Source organism: Barbus barbus, assembly GCF_936440315.1.
Source record: "Barbus barbus genome assembly, chromosome: 11".
NCBI lineage: Eukaryota > Metazoa > Chordata > Actinopteri > Cypriniformes > Cyprinidae > Barbus > Barbus barbus.
Window position 1 is genome coordinate 21978558 of NC_136739.1, and position 20580 is coordinate 21999137.

Below are 20580 nucleotides of genomic sequence, written 5' to 3' on the forward strand. Positions count from 1 at the left end.
CATAGATGGATGTTACTAGATGTAACCAGGGTCATTGTTGCATTCTGGGATGTTAAAGTATGTCCTAATTCCCCATTCACTGGAGACAGGCTAAAAATGTCCTAGATCCGTCAGCCTTTGTTTCGGACAGAAGCCTGCTAACTCGTGAGGCTAATATTTTAGTAAGTGTGACGGCTAGGAATGAAGACTTGATAATACCGGTGTGATGTAATGCACTTCTTTTGTCTTGGCCAGGAACTGAGGCCTTGATCGCTAAAGCTCTGATTACAGACACGCTCAACCTGTCTTTTTATATACAGCATCAGCATTTATCAGTTGCATAATGTGCCAGATCAGAGCATGAACAGCCAATGCAGGTTATAAAATGAGGATGTTGGACCTTTCCTTTTCACCATGGGAAAAACTATTGTTTCCTTTAACTAAACCATGAAAAGACCTTTGGGAAATCTGAGTTTGGGTACTGTGTAGCGGGCAGTTATTTTCTCTCAAATGCTTATGGCATGTTGTTGTATTATATTGACAGCTTTATCCACATAATCATGGCAAATGTGCATGTCTGTCTGCCTGTTTATGAAATATGGTTTGATTTAGCAGCTCATATTTTTAACTGCTCCACGCTTGGTCCAAAGGCACATAAGGCACTTCCAAACAGCTCTCTCGTTCCAGCATGTTTTTGATTTTATGTTGAATAAAAAAATACACATAAATGGTATTATGCATTCATGCAGCGCAACAGAAACAACGATGTGCAACAACGTGAATTTAATCAGCGCAAAACACAAAAGTCGAGCAGATTTCTTGACTGTCTCATGTTATGTTCTCAGCTGTCATTAATGTTCGTGGCGCTGCCAAAGACGTCCTCCAGAAGGAGCGAGTAGTTGATGGTTTTAACTGCAGGGTCTGCAGCGTCTCCTCTCCAGTCTGCGTCAAACTGAAAACAACAGCACAACAGGATTTGAGAAACAGTTCACAGAGGTTCCTGGAGCACATATGTTTAGCTGGCACTCTCATTTCATGTCTCTGCAAATTAAGGTGAACCAAGACATAGATTTATCAGGCCGGATTGACTTTAGCACATGGTAAATGTCTTGTACTTGCTATTTAAAAATATATGACAAATGTTTAATGACTTTGCGTGGTTCAGTAAATCAGACACGTAATCATCTTTTTAAAAGAATTGCTGCAGATAAGATTTTTTATTGCTCAATATGTTAAGGTGACCAGATTTCTCAAATGAAACTGGGAACATTTTTAGTTCAACAGTCTATATATCACTGAAATATCCAATGTTATTATCTATGAATTCAAAAAGGGGGACAGTTATGTGTGATTTGAACATGGTAAATGTAGAACTGTGATGAGTTATTGTATATCATACTCTGACGTACTACTATAAATTAGTATTGCACACTGAGTCCGAAATTTTCATATGCGTTTTTTCGTATTTATCATCCAAACCTTGCACAGTCAGATGCGTCAAAACACCTCTCAAAATGCTTGCTATGGATGTGAAAAATGCAGAAAATCTAACCCGATCCAATTTTTTTATGACGGGCGAACTTTTCGGAGGCAGTTTGTAAACGTTATTGACACAACATGAGGTTGTATTTATTTTTTTAGTGTGCAAAAATTTCGGACTCAGTGGACCATAACTCGCTTTCCTTAAACTAATGTTTGTCGAAAGACAATGTTAACTAAACCTAAAATGATTAAAAATCTTTTTGTTAATTAAATAGACATACAAAAAAAAAAAAAAACTTACACTGAAAAATGACTAAAACTTAAACAAAAATAAATTAAAACTAAATAGAAATATTTTAAAAAATCTAAATTGAATTTAAAATGACAGTGACAACAAAATTACTAAAATTATAAATAAAGCTGAAAATACAAAGCTGAAGCTAATTCAAAATACGAATAAATACTATAATCGTACACTATAATGATATTAATAAATACTGTAATATAAATAAATCTAAAATAACACTGGATATCAGTGCATATTGCCCACCAAAGGAAAAAAAAAGTCCCTGGAAATCCAAGGCATCTGGTTATCCTGTCACATATGTAACATATAGCAAGTATACATACTTTTTATGCACAGAGCTTCATGTGGTTTTTATGAAACATGGCTCAAGTCACTAGACTAGACCGATTAGACAGACCGATCGATCCTTACAGTTTCAGTGTGGTCTTGTGGTCTTATTCTTCTTTCTTTCATAATGAGAAGTATTTGATAAATGCAGGGCAATTCACCATTGTAATGGCTGCTAGATTAGGTTCAGTGAGGGCTACAGGAAATGGCTGGAAACTGGCAAATTTAGCAGTTAATAAACAGTGAAAGGAGCTATGAGAAATGAGTGAGCAAATCAAAGAACACAGAATCACACAGCCTGTCTTGCTTCTTATAGATCCATCTTGGAATCGCTATGTATGGTCCTAAAAGCCTTGATTACATAGAAAAGACAGCGGTGAGAAACTATACAGACAAATCGACTGCTGGCTCCCCCTGCTGGATTGTTAAGACCCAGCACAACTGGAAGGCTTCTCATTTTGAGTCAGTGAGCAGATGGTTCTGCTTAGGCTCCAAGGAGGCATGCTAAATTACTGCACTGTAATAAAAGCTCCACTTCAGAGTAGTTGTTGAGTGGGTTTTTCCCAAGGCTGATTTACTTGAGACGAGGCTTGGAGGTGCTCAAAGCTTGTGGGGCCCACAGGTTACCAGGGCCTGGACCCTGACACAAACACTCTCATGTACATGTGGCCGCTTTAGCAAAAGACAAAGAATGACATCTCAAAATAGGTGTTTGATGATAGAACAAATGACTGTTTTTTCATAGTCATCCAGACCGATTTTAAACTCACCTTCACGATGACATCTGGAAGCACTGCAGGGGCGGGGTTTTCTCTCCAGTTGATACTGGATAGGAAGGCATGATAGTCAATCTTCTTAGACTCATCTTGAAACCTGGATGCAAATATGAGAGATGCAAAAAATAAGGGTGTGTTGTGGTGAAATGTTTCTTGGATAATAAATGGGAGTTTTGCTCTGTTGACCTTACTTTTCGAGGAGGGCTCGTTGTAGGTCATCAGACAGGGGTAAGCGGAAGGCTTTAAAGATGATCTGTGCCTCTTTAGAAGAGAGGTGTCCAGATCTACATCAGCACCATTTGAGTAGACAGAAATAAAACAGAAAGAAGAATAAGTAACTCACGTCAACACATTCTGTAAAATATCTATCTATCTATCTATCTATCTATCTATCTATATATACAGTTGAAGTCAAAACTTTACATACACCTTTCAGAATCTGCAAGATGTTAATTATTTTACCAAAATAAGAGGGATCATAGAAAATGCATGTTATTGTTTATTTATTACTGACCTGAATAAGATATTTCACATAAAAGATGTTTACATATAGTCCACAAGAGAAAATAATAGTTGAATTTATAAAAATGACCCCGTTCAAAAGTTTACATACACTTGATTCTTAATACTGTGTTGTTACCTGAACGATCCAAAGCTGTGTGTTTTTTTTTTGTTGATTAGTGATAGTTGTTCATGAGTCCCTTGTTTGTCCTGAACAGTTAAACTACCTGCTGTTCTTCAGAAAAATACTTCAGGTCCCACAAATTCTTTGGTTTTCCATTATTTTTGTGCATTTGAACCCTTTCCAGCAATGACTGTATGATTTTGAGATTCATCTTTCCACACTGAGGACAACTGAGGGACTCATTTGCTACTATTACAGAAGGTTCAAACGCTCACTGATGCTCCAGAAGGAAAAGCCATGCATTAAGAGCCTTTTTGAATTTGATTCATTAACTTTTTGAATTTGAAGATCAAGGTAAATTTAACTTAATTTGTCTTCTGGAAAACATGTAAGTATCTTCTGTAGCTTCTGAAGGGCAGTACTAAATGAAAAAATGTGATATTTAGACAAAACAAGAAAAATGTACTCATCTTCATTCTGTTCAAAATTTTTCGGCTCTTAATGCATGGCTTTTCCTTCTGGAGCATCAGTGAGCGTTTTAACCTTCTGTAATAGTAGCAAATGAGTCCCTCAGTTGTCCTCAGTGTGGAAAGATGAATCTCAAAATCATTGCTGGAAAGGGTTCAAATACACAAAAATAATGGAAAACCAAAGAATTTGTGGGACCTGAAGGATTTTTCTGAAGAACAGCAGACAGTTTAACTGTTCAGGACAAACAAGGGACTCATGAACAACTATCACTAATCAACAAAATCCACAGCTTTGGATCGTTCAGGTAACAACACAGTATTAAGAATCAAGTGTATGTAAACTTTTGAACGGGGTCATTTTTATAAATTCAACTATTATTTTCTCTTATGGACTATATGTAAACATATTTTATGTGAAATATCTTATTCAGGTCAGTAATAAATAAACAATAACATGCATTTTCTATGATCCCTCTTATTTTGGTAAAATAATTAACATCTTGCAGATTCTGAAAGGTGTATGTAAGGTTTTGACTTCAACTGTATATATACGTACACAGTGGTGGCCAAAATAATTAGAACACTAGTATTTTCACCAGCTAAAAATGGTTTTAAAGGGTTATTCCACCCCAAAATGAAAATTGTGCCATCAATCACTTTTTTGCTATTAATTGTAATAATCCAGTTAGATTTTTGTTTGCCCAAGGAGTCTGACAACAGCCAGTGCTCCACACAGAGATCTGATCTCATTATCATCATCCAGTCTGTCTGGAATGACATGAAGAAACAGAACAAACTGAGACAGACTAAACCCAGAGGAACTGTGGCAACATCTCCAAGATGCTTCAAGAAATCTACCTGCAAGGTACTTGTGGAAAATGCTGTAAAATGAGGATGCTGTCAAAAATATGTCATAAATAGATTTTCTTTATTAAATTAAATCAACATAAATCAAGATATATAATCAGTAGAATTTATTACGTTTTTGAATGATGTTTTTTCCAGTGTCTCTAATTCAAGTATATATTTGAATTACAATTAACAATTTGTAATGCTACAAATGGCTTCACTGTTACTTTTAAACAATGTAATGCATCCTTGCTGAATAAAAGTAAATTTCTTTATAAAGTCTTGACCCCAAACTTATGAATGTTACATATTAAAAAATACATTAGAAAATAATCTATTCAAAAATTATTATCATATTAAATTTTCTTATGGAGTTCATGATGGACAGCTGCAGACATTCCTGGTTCATTATTTTCAGAACATCGTAAAATAATGAAACTTTCCACAGGGCCACATAAACAGGACAAGCACGTTGACCTGTCAGCATTCTTCCTCATCTATTTCCCCTGCCTGCAATATGCCACAGGTCTTCATCTGTTTCCAATGCTTCACTTGAACCGCTGGAACTAATCGCACCCCCTCAATCTAAAGTAGATTGATGGTTATTCTACCTCATCGTGATTGTTAGTGGTCCACATCAGTGCCTGCGTGACTCTGAATAGCTAAGATAGGGTGTCCTTACGGAACAACGAGGAATGATTTTGTGTTCTGTATGAATGCCTGTTTATGTCAATGTTGATTTCTTATTGTATACATTTGGTCATGTGCATATACTGCGGCAGGGTGCTTACAAGTAACAGATTGAAGAAAAAAGAAGAAAATATATATCAGGACAAAGTTAATATTAATTTATGAGAACAATTATGTTTAAATTCAGTGGGGTCCAAATGTCTAAGACCATACCAAAAAAATATGGTCTTCAAAATTTAATTAAACTCTGGAAACATGTAAACCAAAACAATATTATAAAGTAAAATGTATAGTAAATAGTAGCAAAATGTTTGATATTTTATTTCCTTTCCAAGAGGAACTGAATGCACAAACAATTATGCCATTTTGAAACTAAACATAAGCAGCAAATTCTAAATGTGAAATTTGTAACACTACTCACAATTAAATCAACAATAAATACTTGAAATATTTGTATATACTGACAGCCCTACGTGCACAATTAATTAAATACAAGAAAATTCAAAGAAAGTTAGATTTGAGACAGAAAGTGAACCCTGCTTGAGTGCTACCTGTCCCGGTCCTCATGTGTGAAAGCTCGAATCATATCCGTGAAGTTCTCAAAGTTTTTCTTCTTTAGCTGATCCTGAGCCACAGCAAACATGAGGTCCAAGTCCACCTCTGGCTGTTCCCGTGATGAATAATTGCGACCCAACGTTATGATCTCGTGTTCAGACAACCGAACGTCCATTTCAGCCAACAGAGTCCTGTGAAGAACACAACCATTTACAGAATGCTTGTGCACTGTCAAACTAAATAGTGTACTGGGTACGCATATTTTGAAGCTTAGCAGCTGGTCCTTAGTTGGTCATGAGCTGGTTTAAGCTGGCCCTGAGCAGGAGCTAGTTGCTTAGGAACAGTTTAGGACCAGCACAAGACCAGCTTAAACCAGCTAATGACAAACTAAGGACCAGCTCAAACCAGCTGCCATGCTTCAAAACATACCTAAACACCAGCATATGCGGGGGGTTCAACAGGGCTTTTACTGCTTTTATTTGACAATATGTTTTTTATAACACAACTGTGATGTGTATGTTAGGAATTATAATTTAGTAAATTTTGTTTCTTTCTACAGTGTTGTAACCAGGCACAGCCACCAAAAGAACTCCAAGTTTTGTCCCCAATCAGCCACAACTGCGACAGAACATTTTGCCAGTCAGTTTTATTTCTGTAGGTAATCCCACCCCCAATAAATTCTCAAATTCAGTGAGTCTAAGCCAAAATTGCGCTCAAAATAAATTATATGGCCGGCTAGAACAAAGTGTTATGTACCTTTTGTTTGTGTATTTTTGGCTGCCTTCTTACCTAAATGACTCATATGGAATGAAGCCAGTGCTGCTTGGGTCACTCACGGTGAAGAACTGTTTTACTTTCTTCTGCTCTTCCTTACTGATGGATTTTACCTTGCTAATAATGGTGCCAATATTGGCCTTGGGGAACTAAGTAATTGAAAAACATAAGTGAAGGGATTTCAATGAAGTTTCTGTTTAAAACAATTTTAATCAAAACAGAAGAGCCTTTAGGATTTTTGTGTGTTACCTCATTTGCATGCTGCTCCATGTAGTTGAATGTAAATTCATCAGCATCCAGCAGCTGGAAGGCCTGATTGTTCAGATCCAGCCGAGCTCCCACATACAAATCCTGAGCTGTGAAATACTCGGATATCTCACTCTTAAACAGCTCCTGTCCTGGCTTCTTCACTCGACCTCTCTTGAAAAACTTACCCCCAATCACACCTTAAACACAAGAACAATGGAATAACATTAGGTAGAATCTTAATTATGTTTTTATCTGATCTGAATTTACAGGAACAGGATGGCAGTACCTGAGTTTCTCTGAGGAGGTTCAAAGACTGCTATGGTGTCATCACTGAGGTAGACATATATGATAAAAACACGTTCCTTGTCGATAGGACTTTCTGTTAGCATTTTCGCCACAAATCTCAACACATTGCTAACCAGACCTTGCCTAAAGTTGAGAAAAAAAAGTTTCATTTATCATCTGGCTGAGGAATGTTTTGTTACAATAAACAGGAATGAACAGAATTAAAAAATGTATCATTAAACATTTTAAAATCAAACTAATCACACCACGTTTTTGCCTACTAAATAGCTAAATAGCTATTTTCATTTTAAAAATTATTTATTTATCCTATACCATTTGTACACTGAATAAAAATCCAAACAATGCACTAGAGTTTGATGATTTTACTATTTAAATGGTTATTTTGAAGAGCTAAAAATTCTGTCGTTATTTGCTTTCTCCCAAGATGTTCCCAACCTGTATGTTTCCTTTTTCTTCAGAATACAAATTTGTGCACAAATCAGCATAAAATAATGATTTCTGAAGGATCATGTGACACTGCAGACAAGTAATGGCTGCTGAAAATTCCGACTTGAGACAGCCTCATAGACAGAACAGACCAACTGCTGACCTGGCAATGGTCCAGAAGACGAACATTGACGCCCTCCACAAAGAGGGTAAATCACTGAGGGTCATTACTGAAAGGGGTGGCTGTTCACAGATTGCTGTATCAAAGCATATTAAATGCAAAGTTGACTGGAAGGATTTGGAAGGAAAAGGTGCACAAGCAACAGGGATGACCGCAAGCTTGAGAATCCTGTCAACCAAAGCTGATTCAAACACTTGGGAGAGCTTCACAAGGAGTGAACTGAAGCTGGAGTGGTTTTAAAAAATGAAGAGTCACCACGTCTTCAGGAAAAGGGCTACCAAGCCACTTCTGAAACAGAAACAACGTCAGAAGCATCTAACCTGGGCTAAGGAGAAAAAGAACTGGACTGTTGCTCAGTGGTCCAAAGTACTCTTTTCAGATAAAAGTCAATTTTGCATTTCATTTGGAAATCAAGGTCTGGAGTCTGGAGGAAGACTGGAGAGACACAGAATCCAAGCTGCTTGAAGTCCAGTGTGAAGTTTCCGAAGTCAGTGATGATTTGGGGTGCCGTGACGTCTGCTGGTGTTGGTCCATTGTGTTTTATCAAGTCCAAAGTCAATGCACCCGTCTACCAAGAGATTTTGGAGCACTTTATGCTTCCATCTGCTGACAAGCTTTATGGAGATGCTGATTTCCTTTTCCAGCAGGACTTTAGCACCTGTCCACAGTGCCAAAACCACTTCCATGTGCTTTGCTGACCACGATATTACTGTGCTTGATTGGCCAGCCAACATGCCTGACTTTATCCCCATATGGAATCTATGGGATATTTTCAAGAGAACGATGAGAAACTGTCCAACAATCCAGACGAGCTGAAGGCTCAATAGTGCCTCAGCAGAGTCACAGGCTGATCGCTTCCATGCCATTCCTCACTGATGCTAGAATTTTTGTGCTAAAGGAGCCCTGACCAAGTATTGAGTGCATAAATAAACATACTTTAAAGAACTTGAACTTTTCTGTTTGGCAAATCCTTTTTTTGATTGATTTTAGGAAATATTCTAATATTTTGAGATACTGGATTTTTGACTTTCATGAGCTGTAAGCTGTAATCATCAAAATTAAAACAAAAACAACTTTTGGAATGTTTTACTTTACATGTAATGAATCTAGAATATATGAAAGTTTCACTTTTTGAAATAAGTTACAATAACATTTTTTACTTTTTCACGATATTCAAATTTTTTTAGATGCACCTGTACATTCAAGAAGTTTCCTTGCTTATTCAATTAGTCCTGTCACTTAGCTGCTTTGAGGTTATTACTATCTATAAAAGAACACTTCACTTAGAAGAGCATTCTTTTTCCCTTCAAACTTTATGCCTGCCAATGTCTGACATTGTATTGTCCAAAGCAAATTGAACAAGACAGCCATTTGCAGCGTGATATTGGTTCTGGGATTATATTTGGAAGCAAAGCACTGTGAAAACAATGTATAATAATAAACTGACTTGAAAAAGTGTGTTTTACATCGGAAGTATGGTGAGATTGCGTTTGAGCTTCTGATTATTTATAAAGGGCATGTGTTTATCCATGTGCTGTATTGCAAAGAGCTGCACTTAACTGATGAAGGATGACTTTAGTAGGACAGACAAGGGTCTAATGTCTTCTGTCAAAATGATCAGAAAGCCAGTAAGGGCCTGACATGTTGTTTTGATCTAATATTAATGGTTTTAAATGAAAGGGAAGCATATACTCTGGATGTCCTAAGGAAGATTAGCTCCACTGGTTACCTGTCTTTTTCCATAAGCTTCTTGAAATCCTTCTGTGGCGGTTTAAGCAGCAAACCCTGACAGGAGCACAGTGAATCTTCCTCAGATCCAAATCCATTGTAGGGTGGCACCTGTCTGGCTGGTTTAGGAGGGAGCGAGGCCTGGTATGAGACAGGTGTGAAGTCCTCTGTGAAGCCACACAGGAAGAAAACTTAAAAAACACACACACATTTAACCAGACATATGCATGGAAAACCGGAAGTGAGGCCAGACAGGTTGCGTTTACCCATATGAATTCAATCCGCAACCTCTTAACCTCTGAGAAACGGACAAGTGCTTCATCAGAGCATGTGTCAACCCGGCTCCATTAGGCTCATGTGTAACTAATGCTATGATCTCTTCGGCCGGCATAACGCCGCAACAGACAGATGCATGCGCACCCGTATTGTGTTACCGCTGTCATGGAGCTCGTGTGCTTCTCATGTCCGGGCTTTTGAAGATAAATTGGCCAGGTCGGTCATTGCTCATATCTGCTGTCCAAAAACAGTCACCTTGAGGTGTCAATCAGTTCTGCTCCTTTAGTCTTCTGTCATTCAATGCATGTTATTCCAACAGTTATTCACAGAGATGAAAGCACACTAGGGAGCATTAGGTTCTCATAGAGACGTGGGATTTACAACAGGAAGACTTTGAAAATTATGAACAGCTTGTCAGACCACACAGATGCGATGTGTACTGAGAATGAGGGGTTGGGGTATGTAAATGTTCTTTTCAGTTTACTACAAAAAGCAGTTAGAGCATAAGATTGCACATGCTGTAGAGAGTTTGCATGTAGCAATCAAAACAAATATGAGTTCATGATAGTGTCCTAAAGTCACAGGTGAAACTCAATACTGACATCATGTGGTCATTAATAGCGATGCCAAACCCCTCCCTCCAATTTTTTTAAAACCACATAATAATAAAATAATCTATTCTCCTGTTCTATTTTATACTATAAATATTCTAATAATTTAATAATAGTACAAATAAATAATAATACGAAAAAAAAGGTTATTTATATACCACTCTCTCAATTAAATTGTTTTCATTCACACAAATCATGAATTAGGACATATTAATAAAATATATCCTAATTCCTCCCCTTGAGACATGATGTAACTCACCAATACCATATTTAGAGCGATAATACTCTTTAGTGAAGTTGTCGCAGTCACATATCAACATCCTACGACCCCACACATTAATGATGCCTCCAATGGTCAGGTCACAGTCTTTGTAGAATTCTTCTTCTACTGCTCCAGTCTGTAAAATGTTAAGGAGACATTGAAATGCTAGCCCATTAAAACTGAAAGAATCGGCTACTGAACTGATTAAAAATTTTATTTATAACAATAAACAATTGTTATGTAATTCCTAAGGGCATTGATAATGGACCATTTTTTAGTCAGTACTTACCTTGAGGCTATCCAAAATGTAGCGTCCTCCTTGTCCGACTGGTCCAAATACATTGAGGACTGTACGGTCTGTTACTTCTCCAGGCTGACGTTTGGGAATAGGAGCATGCTGTTTGACACAATCAAGAGCAAAATAAATGAAATTTTTCAGAACTTGAAGGACAAGTGAAATTTGCTAATGGTTTCATAATTATTTTCTCACTGGGTGATTCCCACAAAACCTTTTTAGATGACATTTAGTGAAAGGCAACAGAATGAGTGACAAGACTACATGAAAACAGAAAAAAAAAAAACCTGAACAAATCCTTCTTCCTTCATAATGAATTTAAACTGCAAAACAAGCAGGGAGGAAACTGAAAAGTGCTTTAGGGAAGTTGGATGTTCTTTCAGCCCTGTCAGTTTGGATAAAAGCTTGGCATGGAGGATGGAGAAATTTGTCCAAACAAAAGAGTAGAGAGGAACTGATAACCACTAAACTGGTTTGAAAAGTAACCATTTAATTTCAGATTTTTCAAACACATTCATCGAAGTCATGACCTCTGTAATTATTTGATCAAAATATAGTAAAACAGTAATATTGTGAAACATTATAACAATATAAAATAACTATTTTATATTTGAATATATTTTAAAATGTGATAACAAAGCTGAATTTAGTGCTCAAGAAACATTTCTTCTTATTATCAAGATCTGTTAATAAATTATGGACATGTTAATGTATTTTTTTTTTTTTTTTTTTTGCAGTGCTGTTTTTGACAGACCTTGGGAAGCATGCCCCTGTGCAGAAATTTAGGGATAGCATCTCGACCAGCGTTTGGAAGGACAACTTCGTAAATTTCCATTGTGTCATCTGCCAGGAAGTAATGCAAGATCAGCTCTCTGGGGTCTCCAAACATGCTCTCAGTATCATCCCAGCAGCAGTAGAAGCGCAGGACTTTGCGGTCATGTTCCAAAAAATTCTTCAGGGTATCTATTCTTTCATACGGCCGCAGCGGCTTCATGTTCTCCTCCATCTGTGAGAGGGAAAGAAACAGTATAATACTGAAGTATTGATATTGCTACATAGACACATGGTGCTTTCTCACTTCTTGTCGATGGGTGGTGTAGGGATCTGCTGGCATGGAAGTAGGGGGGTTTAGGCGCACCCCCATTTTTATCAAGAAGTTGCGTGTGAAGGGGTCACAATCCGTAATCATAAAGGTTATGTTATAGAACACTATTTCCTGATTGATATTAAAATTGTGCACATTGTAAAAGCAATCATCTTTAGGAGCTGGGATAGAAATGCGGTGCCTCCGAATGAGGGTCCCTACATAGGAGGAGAACAGATGGATTTAAACAGGATGTTTTTACTGGTTTGTCATTAATCAGTATGCTATACATTTGATTCTGAATGTTTACCCTGTGGGATCCCACTGTTTTTGAGCTCTGGCTCCACTACTTGTATGGTGTCATCCTCCAGATAGAAGTAAATCTTGCACTTTCGCACTCTATATTTTTCTTCCCTCCTCTGATGTACAGCTTCTTGGAAATAAGCATCAAAACACAGGACCTTTAAGTAAGAAAATAGCATGGAAAATGAATATACTTTACACAGCACTAGGTAAAATGGCTATAGTATGTACCCTCATAATAATGACAAACCTGTTTGTCAAAAGCAACCCATGCCGGAGCATCGCTGCCCTCTCCCTTTGGAAAAAGTGAATACTTGGGTCTTACTCTCTGCCCCAGGAGAAGTTCTCCTCCAATGCCTGGCTTCTCTAACCCAACCATCATGGCTACTCCATTTGAATAATCAAAATGCTGAGATTTGTGAAATTTGTCTTTTCCAAGCTGGAAAATAATGAAGAGACAATAAAATGACACTGTAAACTCTTTTCATAATTTTATGACAGAATCTTTGTTTCTATCAATTTAACTTGTTCTGTCATCTGCTCTCCATTTGATGTGTTTTTGGTTTTCTTCGTCAGTAATTCATGGTTAAAAACATGAACTTCACTGCAGGTTGTGAATTTGACACCACTTTCAACGTTTTTGGCAGTGCAATGATTACATAAATGAACTCACTAACTTAACTAACTAAATAGAATAGTAGATACTACACGCACGCACTTTCAATATTTTCAGTTTTTTTTATAAATATTAGCAAACCGCTCTACTAACATAGCTAGCAAGACTTAAACAGCCCTTAATTTCACATCAAGTTATTTTTCCTCAACACAGACAGAACATTTGTAGAGATAATTTTGGTATCACTTACATTTCTATTGAGTGAATTTCCAGGCAACATTGGTAAAGCCATTATTAATAGCAAGCGATGATATTTTCCCCAGACTGCTGAGAACTGGTTGCCAAGATAACTTGTTTACAAATATTATTGCTAGGCAACGAAACGCAGATCACGTGACAGTACATTCATTGGTCTTCAGTTCAACTGTTTTCAGATAATCAAATATGATTTCTCTTGAAAGACATAAATCATATTTCAGGTCTCTCAATAATAAGTTCTTGTTTTGGCCGGGTTTGAATATGTTTCATAATGCGTAACATGCATTGATAGACAGATAAGTGGGTCAGAAATAATAAATTACTTATGAACATACTGTAGGACCTAAGTTACTTCTGAATCTCTTCAGCCATGTAGTGTTACATTAAACTGCATGATCTATTAATATTGACTGGGTGGCCAAATTCTTATAAAAGCACTTTTAACTGCATTTGAAGAAGCCCATGGTTTTGTCTATCATAAAGATGTTTTTAAACCTTCATTAAGATTTCATGGGTTTTTTTCCTTGTAAAAAAACAAAACATGAATAGACCATCATTTTTTTATTATTTCCACAAACATGTTATTGGTGGGTGATTCTGTACATTTTAAAAAATCCATCACAAAGTAAAACACTCAAAAAACAATACATGCTTCTGGACAAGTACATATGGAAATTATACAACTAACAAATAATGTATTGTCAAAAACAAAGTACACTTTAGTTGTATATGTAACAGACCTCATGTAGATGTCTTACTGATTTACACACCAATAATTTTCTATAAAGTTATTGGCACAATATCTCTCTCTTCATCAGGATGCTTAAGCTATGTACAGTTAAGAACAGCATTGTAGAGGAATATATTTAGAACAACAGTTCAGCAAATGTCCATTGCACTGCTTCAGACAATACACCAAGTTTCAGTGTTTTATCGCTGTGATACCAACATAAGGGAGAATATTAATGTGCAAACTACTTATATCAGTGGCAAAACAGTAGATCCAGGTGTCATTTAGGATGCCAGTCCCAGCAGAAATCCTCCAACAAATCCACCCGAGATAACAATATTCCTCTTCACAAATTCTGTTGACTGTAAGAAAAATACACCATTTACAGAATCTAGGATAAGTAACAACTGTCTAAAGTGCACACACTAAATAATAATACAAAATGCTTTATAGAACTATGGGAGCTCAAATTAGCTAGTAGACTATGAAGTAATGACAAAAGCATGAAAGAATACCCACTTCTTCTATAAGGGAACTGAGCTCAGGGGCTGCTTTGTTTGCTTTTTTCTTCAAATGCTTTTTTGCTTTATTGACATCCTTTTCCACTTTCCTCCAGTCAACCTGCACATAGCCACTGTGGTTGGCAATCTGAAATGAGAAAAGTAAGATTTTTTTCCCAATTAAGAGGACATAGAAGCATAATAAACTCTTTAAAGGAATAGTTCACTCAAAAATGAAAATTTACTCACCCTCAGGCCATCCAATGAGTTTGAGAAACAATCACTGGAACAGATTTGGAGAAATTTAGCATTACATCACTTGCTTACCAGTGGATTCTCTGCAGTGAATGGGTGCCGTCAGAATGAAAAGGCAATAATATGGATAGAGGCCTTTTCTTTAGCTGGAAGGAACTGTTTGAAGTTAAAAATAAAATAATGATGGACTTGTTTATTACAAGCGCACAGATTTTCAATTCATAAGATGGTAATGATGAACTGAAGTTGTGTTTTATTGTTATTATTGTGATGTTTTTATCAGCTCTTTGATTCTGACGGCACCCAACAGCAGAGGATCCACTGGTGAACAAGTGAAGTAATGCTAAATTTCACATCTACATGAATGGCCTGAGACTGAGTAAACATTTAGCAAATTTTTATTTTTGAGTATTGGCTACGATTTATGATGCAAGATATTTTAATAATCCATACTTGTAGCAAAAGAAATCCCCCTCCAACAGCAGTAGCCACAATTTTTCCAACTCTCTGAAAAAGATAACCAGCACACCTGGAGGACAAAGGACAAAGTAATTAATGCATTTATTAGTATCCATTATTTCATACATGTAGAATAGAAGACTTAAGTTGGTGAATCAAATATTACAGCACATACGAAATAGCATAGGTTTCTTAATCTATATTAACACTAACCATCCTGTCACTCCACCCATCATGATCTGTGAAGTCACAGAGTACTTTTCTGCAATGGGTCCTGTACTGTTCCCAAAAACACGACTCCACCATTGATGCCTCCTGGCGTAATCTGTGATGTTAACCACCTCATATAATTCATCTTCACTCTCTGCATCTACGAAAACAAAAGAAAGTGTTATACATTAAGTATCTTATATTTACAGCGTCCAAAATCACAAAGTATGGATGCAACTGAAAATACACCGTTATATAATTCATTAGGATGTTTTGCACTGTTAATCAATTGGTATACAAATTATTTGTGTATTTCCACCCAAGAACCAACTGTAGGTCCACAACCTGTTTTACATTTTTTATTTATTTTAGATTAACCCCTTTATGATCTGATTTAAAAACAAGAAACAGCACGAACCTTGTATATTAACACTGATCATAAGGTCATCAAACCTCACCATCGCACTGACATATCAAACCTGAGAGCAAGGCACTTGAGAGGATATTTTGAATGTATTCACCGACATGCAGTTACAAAGACATGGATGATAATTATAACAGTATGAGTGGATTTTCCGAGATGTAGCCACATGATATCTGTGTAGTCTGCCGACATAATAATTTATCACTATGCTGCTCTACATTGGAAACTCTTGGACTCTCGTTGCATATAACCTATATGGTTAAATAAACACGTTGTCAGTCAAGGCTATTTATTCAAATGTTTGGTTGGCCAATTTATTTACCTTCATCGCGATCCGCCATTTTATGAGGCTCTATTCACGCAATAACGCTGCAGCTCTACGCAAAATCCTGCGTAATTTACGTGCGATCACTGTCCGCTGACGCCTACGATCGCTTATATGTGTTATTCACAAAACACTTTACAAATTATTTAAAGTGTAATTTAAGATTTTAAAATATTGTTTACCTAAATAGCAGAAGTCTTTACACATACTACCTGAAACTGGCTACATTTTATATAATAATAAACACTGTAGTAGTTGCATAATAATAACGGTTAAGCAAGGGAAGAAGAGAAAGAAAGAATTGGGATTATTTCCCTCTTTATTACTTTCTTGCTTAATATGTTGAAGGATGTAGAGAAGAAAGAAAGAAATTAAGAAAGAAAGAAAACATGATAAGATAATATAGGATGATACTTTATGGGATAGAATGGTATTTATTATCTACACCATTAGAAAAACACATAACTGGAGATAACAAATAAAATCAAATACATTACCATACAATGAATTAAAATTACAGGACAAAAGAAAGAAAAAGAAAGACATTTTCTATTATCTAGAATAAGAATTTACCACAATCTTGATGAATAAAAATCATACAGGTTCATGAAACTAAACTGTCTAATAACTAGAAACCAGGCAACGTTTTCCTTACATCCTCAAAACCCTGAGTTTCCAAACAGACAGATGCTTCAGCCAATGAGGCGTTTTATGTTGGTGTTACGTAATCATAATAAATCCAGGTGAGCCAATCGCAGCAGGCGAAGATGCGGCGTAAAGTTGAGGGGTTTGTTATTTACCCTCCCCCTTGAAAGTTTATATGAAAAAGGATCCGCCGATCACGTGATCCCCACCGAACGCAGCCATTGGCTAAAACCGCAGAGAAGGCGTTCCGACGGCGGCGGCGTGGGTTCGCTTGAGTGACACAATTATAACAAGTTTGAGCTGGCGACTAGGGGGAAGTTTGTGATATTACTAAATAACAATTTACCGTTAAATCCTGCATTGCTCGTTCTGCATGCATTTTAGTGTACCTGCGACTCATTTATGTCGAGGACAATGTGAAAAAGGGGGTGTTCAGAGGAAATTATTCTTTTTTGCGTTCAGATCTACGCAAAAAGGTGCTCGGCTTGCGGTGCGTAAATATTTTGGCTGGAGTTTTTTTGTCTATGAAATCGTGCGGAGTGTCAGTGGCCGCTGTAGCTCGCGCTGCTGCTGGTGATGAGGAAAAGAAAATGGCGGCGGGAAAAGCGAGTGAAACCGAGGAGGACTTTCCGAAGCTTACGCCGCAAGAAAGGGAGCGCGTAGCCAGCATAGACAGGTCAGTTAAAGCCCATTTACTTGCACCGATGACCCTCCGTGCATTTTTGCCAGCCTTCCCCGCATGTTAAAGCGGTGCAGGTAAAGTAACACGGAACCGCCTGTGTTGTCCTCTATTTGCAGCACACTGTTTGGATTTCAGAGGCTTCATGAAGATGGCGCCAGAACGAAGGCCTTGCTGTTAAAGGTATGACACTGATGGATGTCTGGAGACAGATAGACACATAACTCTGCAAATCATATAACATCACTTTGCAAGTATACTCGTATTGCACAGAAAAAATGCGTAATCTTGATACAACACGCAAGGGGGTCTGTGTAGACATAAATATATACTTTATTAATCAGCACAGTCAGAATAATGCACAGAGACAAACATTGCATTGTACAGAATAATGCAGTGTGCGTGACACTTCTATAATGCTGTAAACGTATACATTCTATAAAAAGATGCACAGTATTACATTTATATTGTACTATACATTATTGATATACTCAATACGACACATTAAAAGTTGGCTATAGTGCATCTAACTTCACCCGCATACATATACTCACGTAAAGCAATAAATGGCACATCTGGTTGTAGAATTTAAACTCTATTATCGCTCAGCTCTAATCCGCTAAATGCGACTGCATGGAGATACTAGGATATTATAAATAATCACTTTTTATTAATCTGATTTGAGTATCGTGAAAATTGCTATACCAGTCAAACTGACTTGATTTAGGCTGATGGGGATTTGTAGTTGCTCTGCGGTGATTATTTTAAATATTACTCCGCTTTGAAAGTTATTAAACGGTGTTATATTAGTTTGGGTGCTGGCTTTGTCGAGTTGTTGCGCATGTAAACAGCAGTCAGACTTCATTTTGTGAAGTAAATCTATTTGTTATTATTAAGACCTCGTTCACACATTGTCAGTGCGACTCTGTAATGAGTTCAGGGCAATGAGGGGGTTGTTTTTATTCGTTTGCCACATTTGAATATCAGTTAAGCAGTCGAAGGTTGTTTGATTTAATTTATTATATTAATTATTGAGAAACGTGTCTTAATATCTTTTTTTTTTTTTTATTGAGCCAAAAGGTGCATCTGTCGTATGATGTTGATAAACCTTCTCAGTGGATAAGTTTAGCTAGCCGAGCCGTTCATACTCGGTTAGGCCAAATTTGTGAATTATTGAACTTATTTTGCCGATCTTAGACCAGACTGTAGGCTATTTTAGTGTTTCAAGATGAACTGGGAAGGTTAAAGCTCTGATCTCAGTGATTTACAAGGCAGTGGCTACATGTTAGCTAGTTAGCATGATGCTAACCAACTGTAACTGCATGTGAGGAGAGTCATTTGAACGCTACTAGGCTCTTTTCTCAACATTCAGGCTTTCAGTAAATCAGTAATCAAGTTGCTTTCGAGAACATGTGTGAGGTTTAACATTGAATTTTGCAGATTTGAGTACTTCTGAATGGGTTTGTCATTATGGCCAAGCAAGTTGACTTTGCCAGGTTGCCTTTGCAAGCAGCATTTGTTGAAGTACGTCAGTGCTGTATATTTTGTCACTTGATTTGTTTTAAGGACTTTTGTTTTTATTTATACATATGTCTGTTGTTTATTATAACACAAGGAAAGCATATATTTGTGTTTTTAAAAATGTAGCAGCCATGAAGTAAACAAACTGCAGTAAAGTGATAAAGATGAGATTAAAAAGTCCATGTATCTGAAAAAGTTTAGATTTTTATTTTTTTATTTAAAGTATAAATCTAAGCTTGTTGACAAAACTATACTGAACAATAATTATATTTATAGCTTTGAATTATTGTTCGTAGACATTCATTTGCCACAAGAAATGCCATAAATAATTAATGCATCTTAAAATGCAGTGACCTTTCATACCAAGAACTATAATTTTAATAGTAACTATAAAGCTTTAATAATTGTTTTAAAGACCCGTTCACACGAAGAAAGATAACTACCGTTATATTTGCATCCACACCAACATACAATAATGTTCTGGTTATTATTAGCTCTAGCTATAGATTTGTCTCAAGCTCTTTAAATTTGGGTGGATTCTGATTGGTTGTCAGTGTTTTTGTTGTTCATCAGCTGCAAAAAAAAAAATCTTGAGCGATTCCAACAATATCATTCCTCTGTGTCCTTATTGTTGTGGCTGTGGTGTGTACTTAGCTATAATCAAGACTATTATTAAAACGTAGTAACTTAAGTTACCATCCTTGTTCTGAATGAATCTTACTACTTTGAGAATAGGGAAGTCCACAACGCAACTATAACGATAACACAGGAACGATATTTGTGGGGAATATCGCAGTCGTGGCCTAATGGTTAGAGAGTCGGACTCGTAACCCAAAGTTCGCGGTTTTGAGTCTCGGTACCGGCAGGGATTGTTGGTGGGGGGCTTGAATGTACAGCGCTCTCTCTCTCTCCACCCTCAATACCACGACTGAGGTGCCCTTGAGCAAGGCACCGAACCCCCAACTGCTCCCCGGGCGCCGCAGCATAAATGGCTGCCCACTGCTCCAGGTGTGTGTTCACGGTGTGTGTGTGTTCACAGCTGTGTGTGTGTGTGTGTGTTCACTGCTGTGTGTGTGCACGTTGGATGGGATAAATGCACAGCACAAATTCCGAGTATGGGTTATCATACTTGGCCACATGTCACTTTACTTTCAGTTTCACTTTCATATAATTAAAATAACTTTCAGAATGATTATTTAAATTGGATGAATGATAAAATCTTTGCCAAACAGAATCGAACACACTAAGGAGGCAAAGCATTTAAAGTTCAGTTTTCAGGGATCTAACGAGCAGAACATTATTGTGCATTAGCGTGGATGCTATAGTTACTGTTATCTTTATAGTTTATAGACCATGGAGATGGACCTGTGGAATGTTTAATTGCCATTTCTGCCATGGGCCAG

The 20580-nt window shown here is 37.0% G+C and overlaps 3 protein-coding genes across 5 annotated transcripts in view; 1 reads left to right on the forward strand and 2 right to left on the reverse strand.

Moving 5' to 3' along the window:
- Positions 1–656: 656 nt before the first annotated feature.
- Positions 657–13540, reverse strand: LOC306876685 (EF-hand domain-containing family member C2-like). Its single transcript, XM_079428030.1, has 15 exons — positions 13422–13540; positions 12806–12994; positions 12563–12713; positions 12247–12470; positions 11923–12174; positions 11163–11270; positions 10871–11009; positions 9726–9891; positions 7370–7512; positions 7084–7280; positions 6850–6983; positions 6057–6251; positions 3063–3155; positions 2866–2968; positions 657–931 (listed from the first exon to the last, which is right to left on the reverse strand). Exons 1-15 carry the CDS (start codon positions 13461–13463, stop codon positions 821–823), a joined length of 2247 nt encoding a protein of 748 aa, XP_079284156.1. The 5' UTR covers positions 13464–13540; the 3' UTR covers positions 657–820.
- Positions 13541–13973: 433 nt separating this feature from the next.
- On the reverse strand, positions 13974–16388 carry LOC306877291 (FUN14 domain-containing protein 1). 2 transcript variants are annotated; one of them, XM_079428970.1, is made up of 5 exons: positions 16330–16388; positions 15587–15743; positions 15368–15443; positions 14679–14807; positions 13974–14521 (listed from the first exon to the last, which is right to left on the reverse strand). In XM_079428970.1, exons 1-5 carry the CDS (start codon positions 16346–16348, stop codon positions 14444–14446), a joined length of 459 nt encoding a protein of 152 aa, XP_079285096.1. In that variant the 5' UTR covers positions 16349–16388; the 3' UTR covers positions 13974–14443. The 2 variants fall into 2 exon arrangements, with proteins under 2 accessions (XP_079285096.1, XP_079285095.1); XM_079428969.1 differs by having other exon boundaries at positions 16002–16360.
- Positions 16389–17215: 827 nt separating this feature from the next.
- The window catches only part of LOC306877287 (lysine-specific demethylase 6A-like), a 66490-nt gene continuing 63125 nt past the window's right edge, over positions 17216–20580 (forward strand). The window contains exons 1-2 of one of the 2 annotated variants that reach the window (XM_079428964.1): positions 17216–17653; positions 17776–17839. In XM_079428964.1, the coding sequence (XP_079285090.1) occupies positions 17502–17653; positions 17776–17839 (216 nt within the window). In that variant the 5' untranslated portion in view covers positions 17216–17501. The remainder of the gene's footprint in view (positions 17654–17775; positions 17840–20580) is intronic. The other variant, XM_079428965.1, reaches the window with a different exon arrangement.

Coding starts and splice junctions, on each gene's coding strand:
- LOC306876685 (XM_079428030.1), bottom strand. CDS start 13,463: ATGGCTTTACCAATGTTGCCTGGAAATTCACTCAATAGAAAT. Junction 11,010..11,162: donor ACATTTTGGATAGCCTCAAG/GTAAGTACTGAC, acceptor AACATTTTACAG/ACTGGAGCAGTAGAAGAAGA. Junction 2,969..3,062: donor CAACGAGCCCTCCTCGAAAA/GTAAGGTCAACA, acceptor ATTTGCATCCAG/GTTTCAAGATGAGTCTAAGA.
- LOC306877291 (XM_079428969.1), bottom strand. CDS start 16,044: ATGGTGAGGTTTGATGACCTTATGATCAGTGTTAATATACAAG. Junction 15,744..16,001: donor GATCAGTGTTAATATACAAG/GTTCGTGCTGTT, acceptor TTGTTTTCGTAG/ATGCAGAGAGTGAAGATGAA. Junction 14,522..14,678: donor TCAGTTCCCTTATAGAAGAA/GTGGGTATTCTT, acceptor TTTTTCTTACAG/TCAACAGAATTTGTGAAGAG.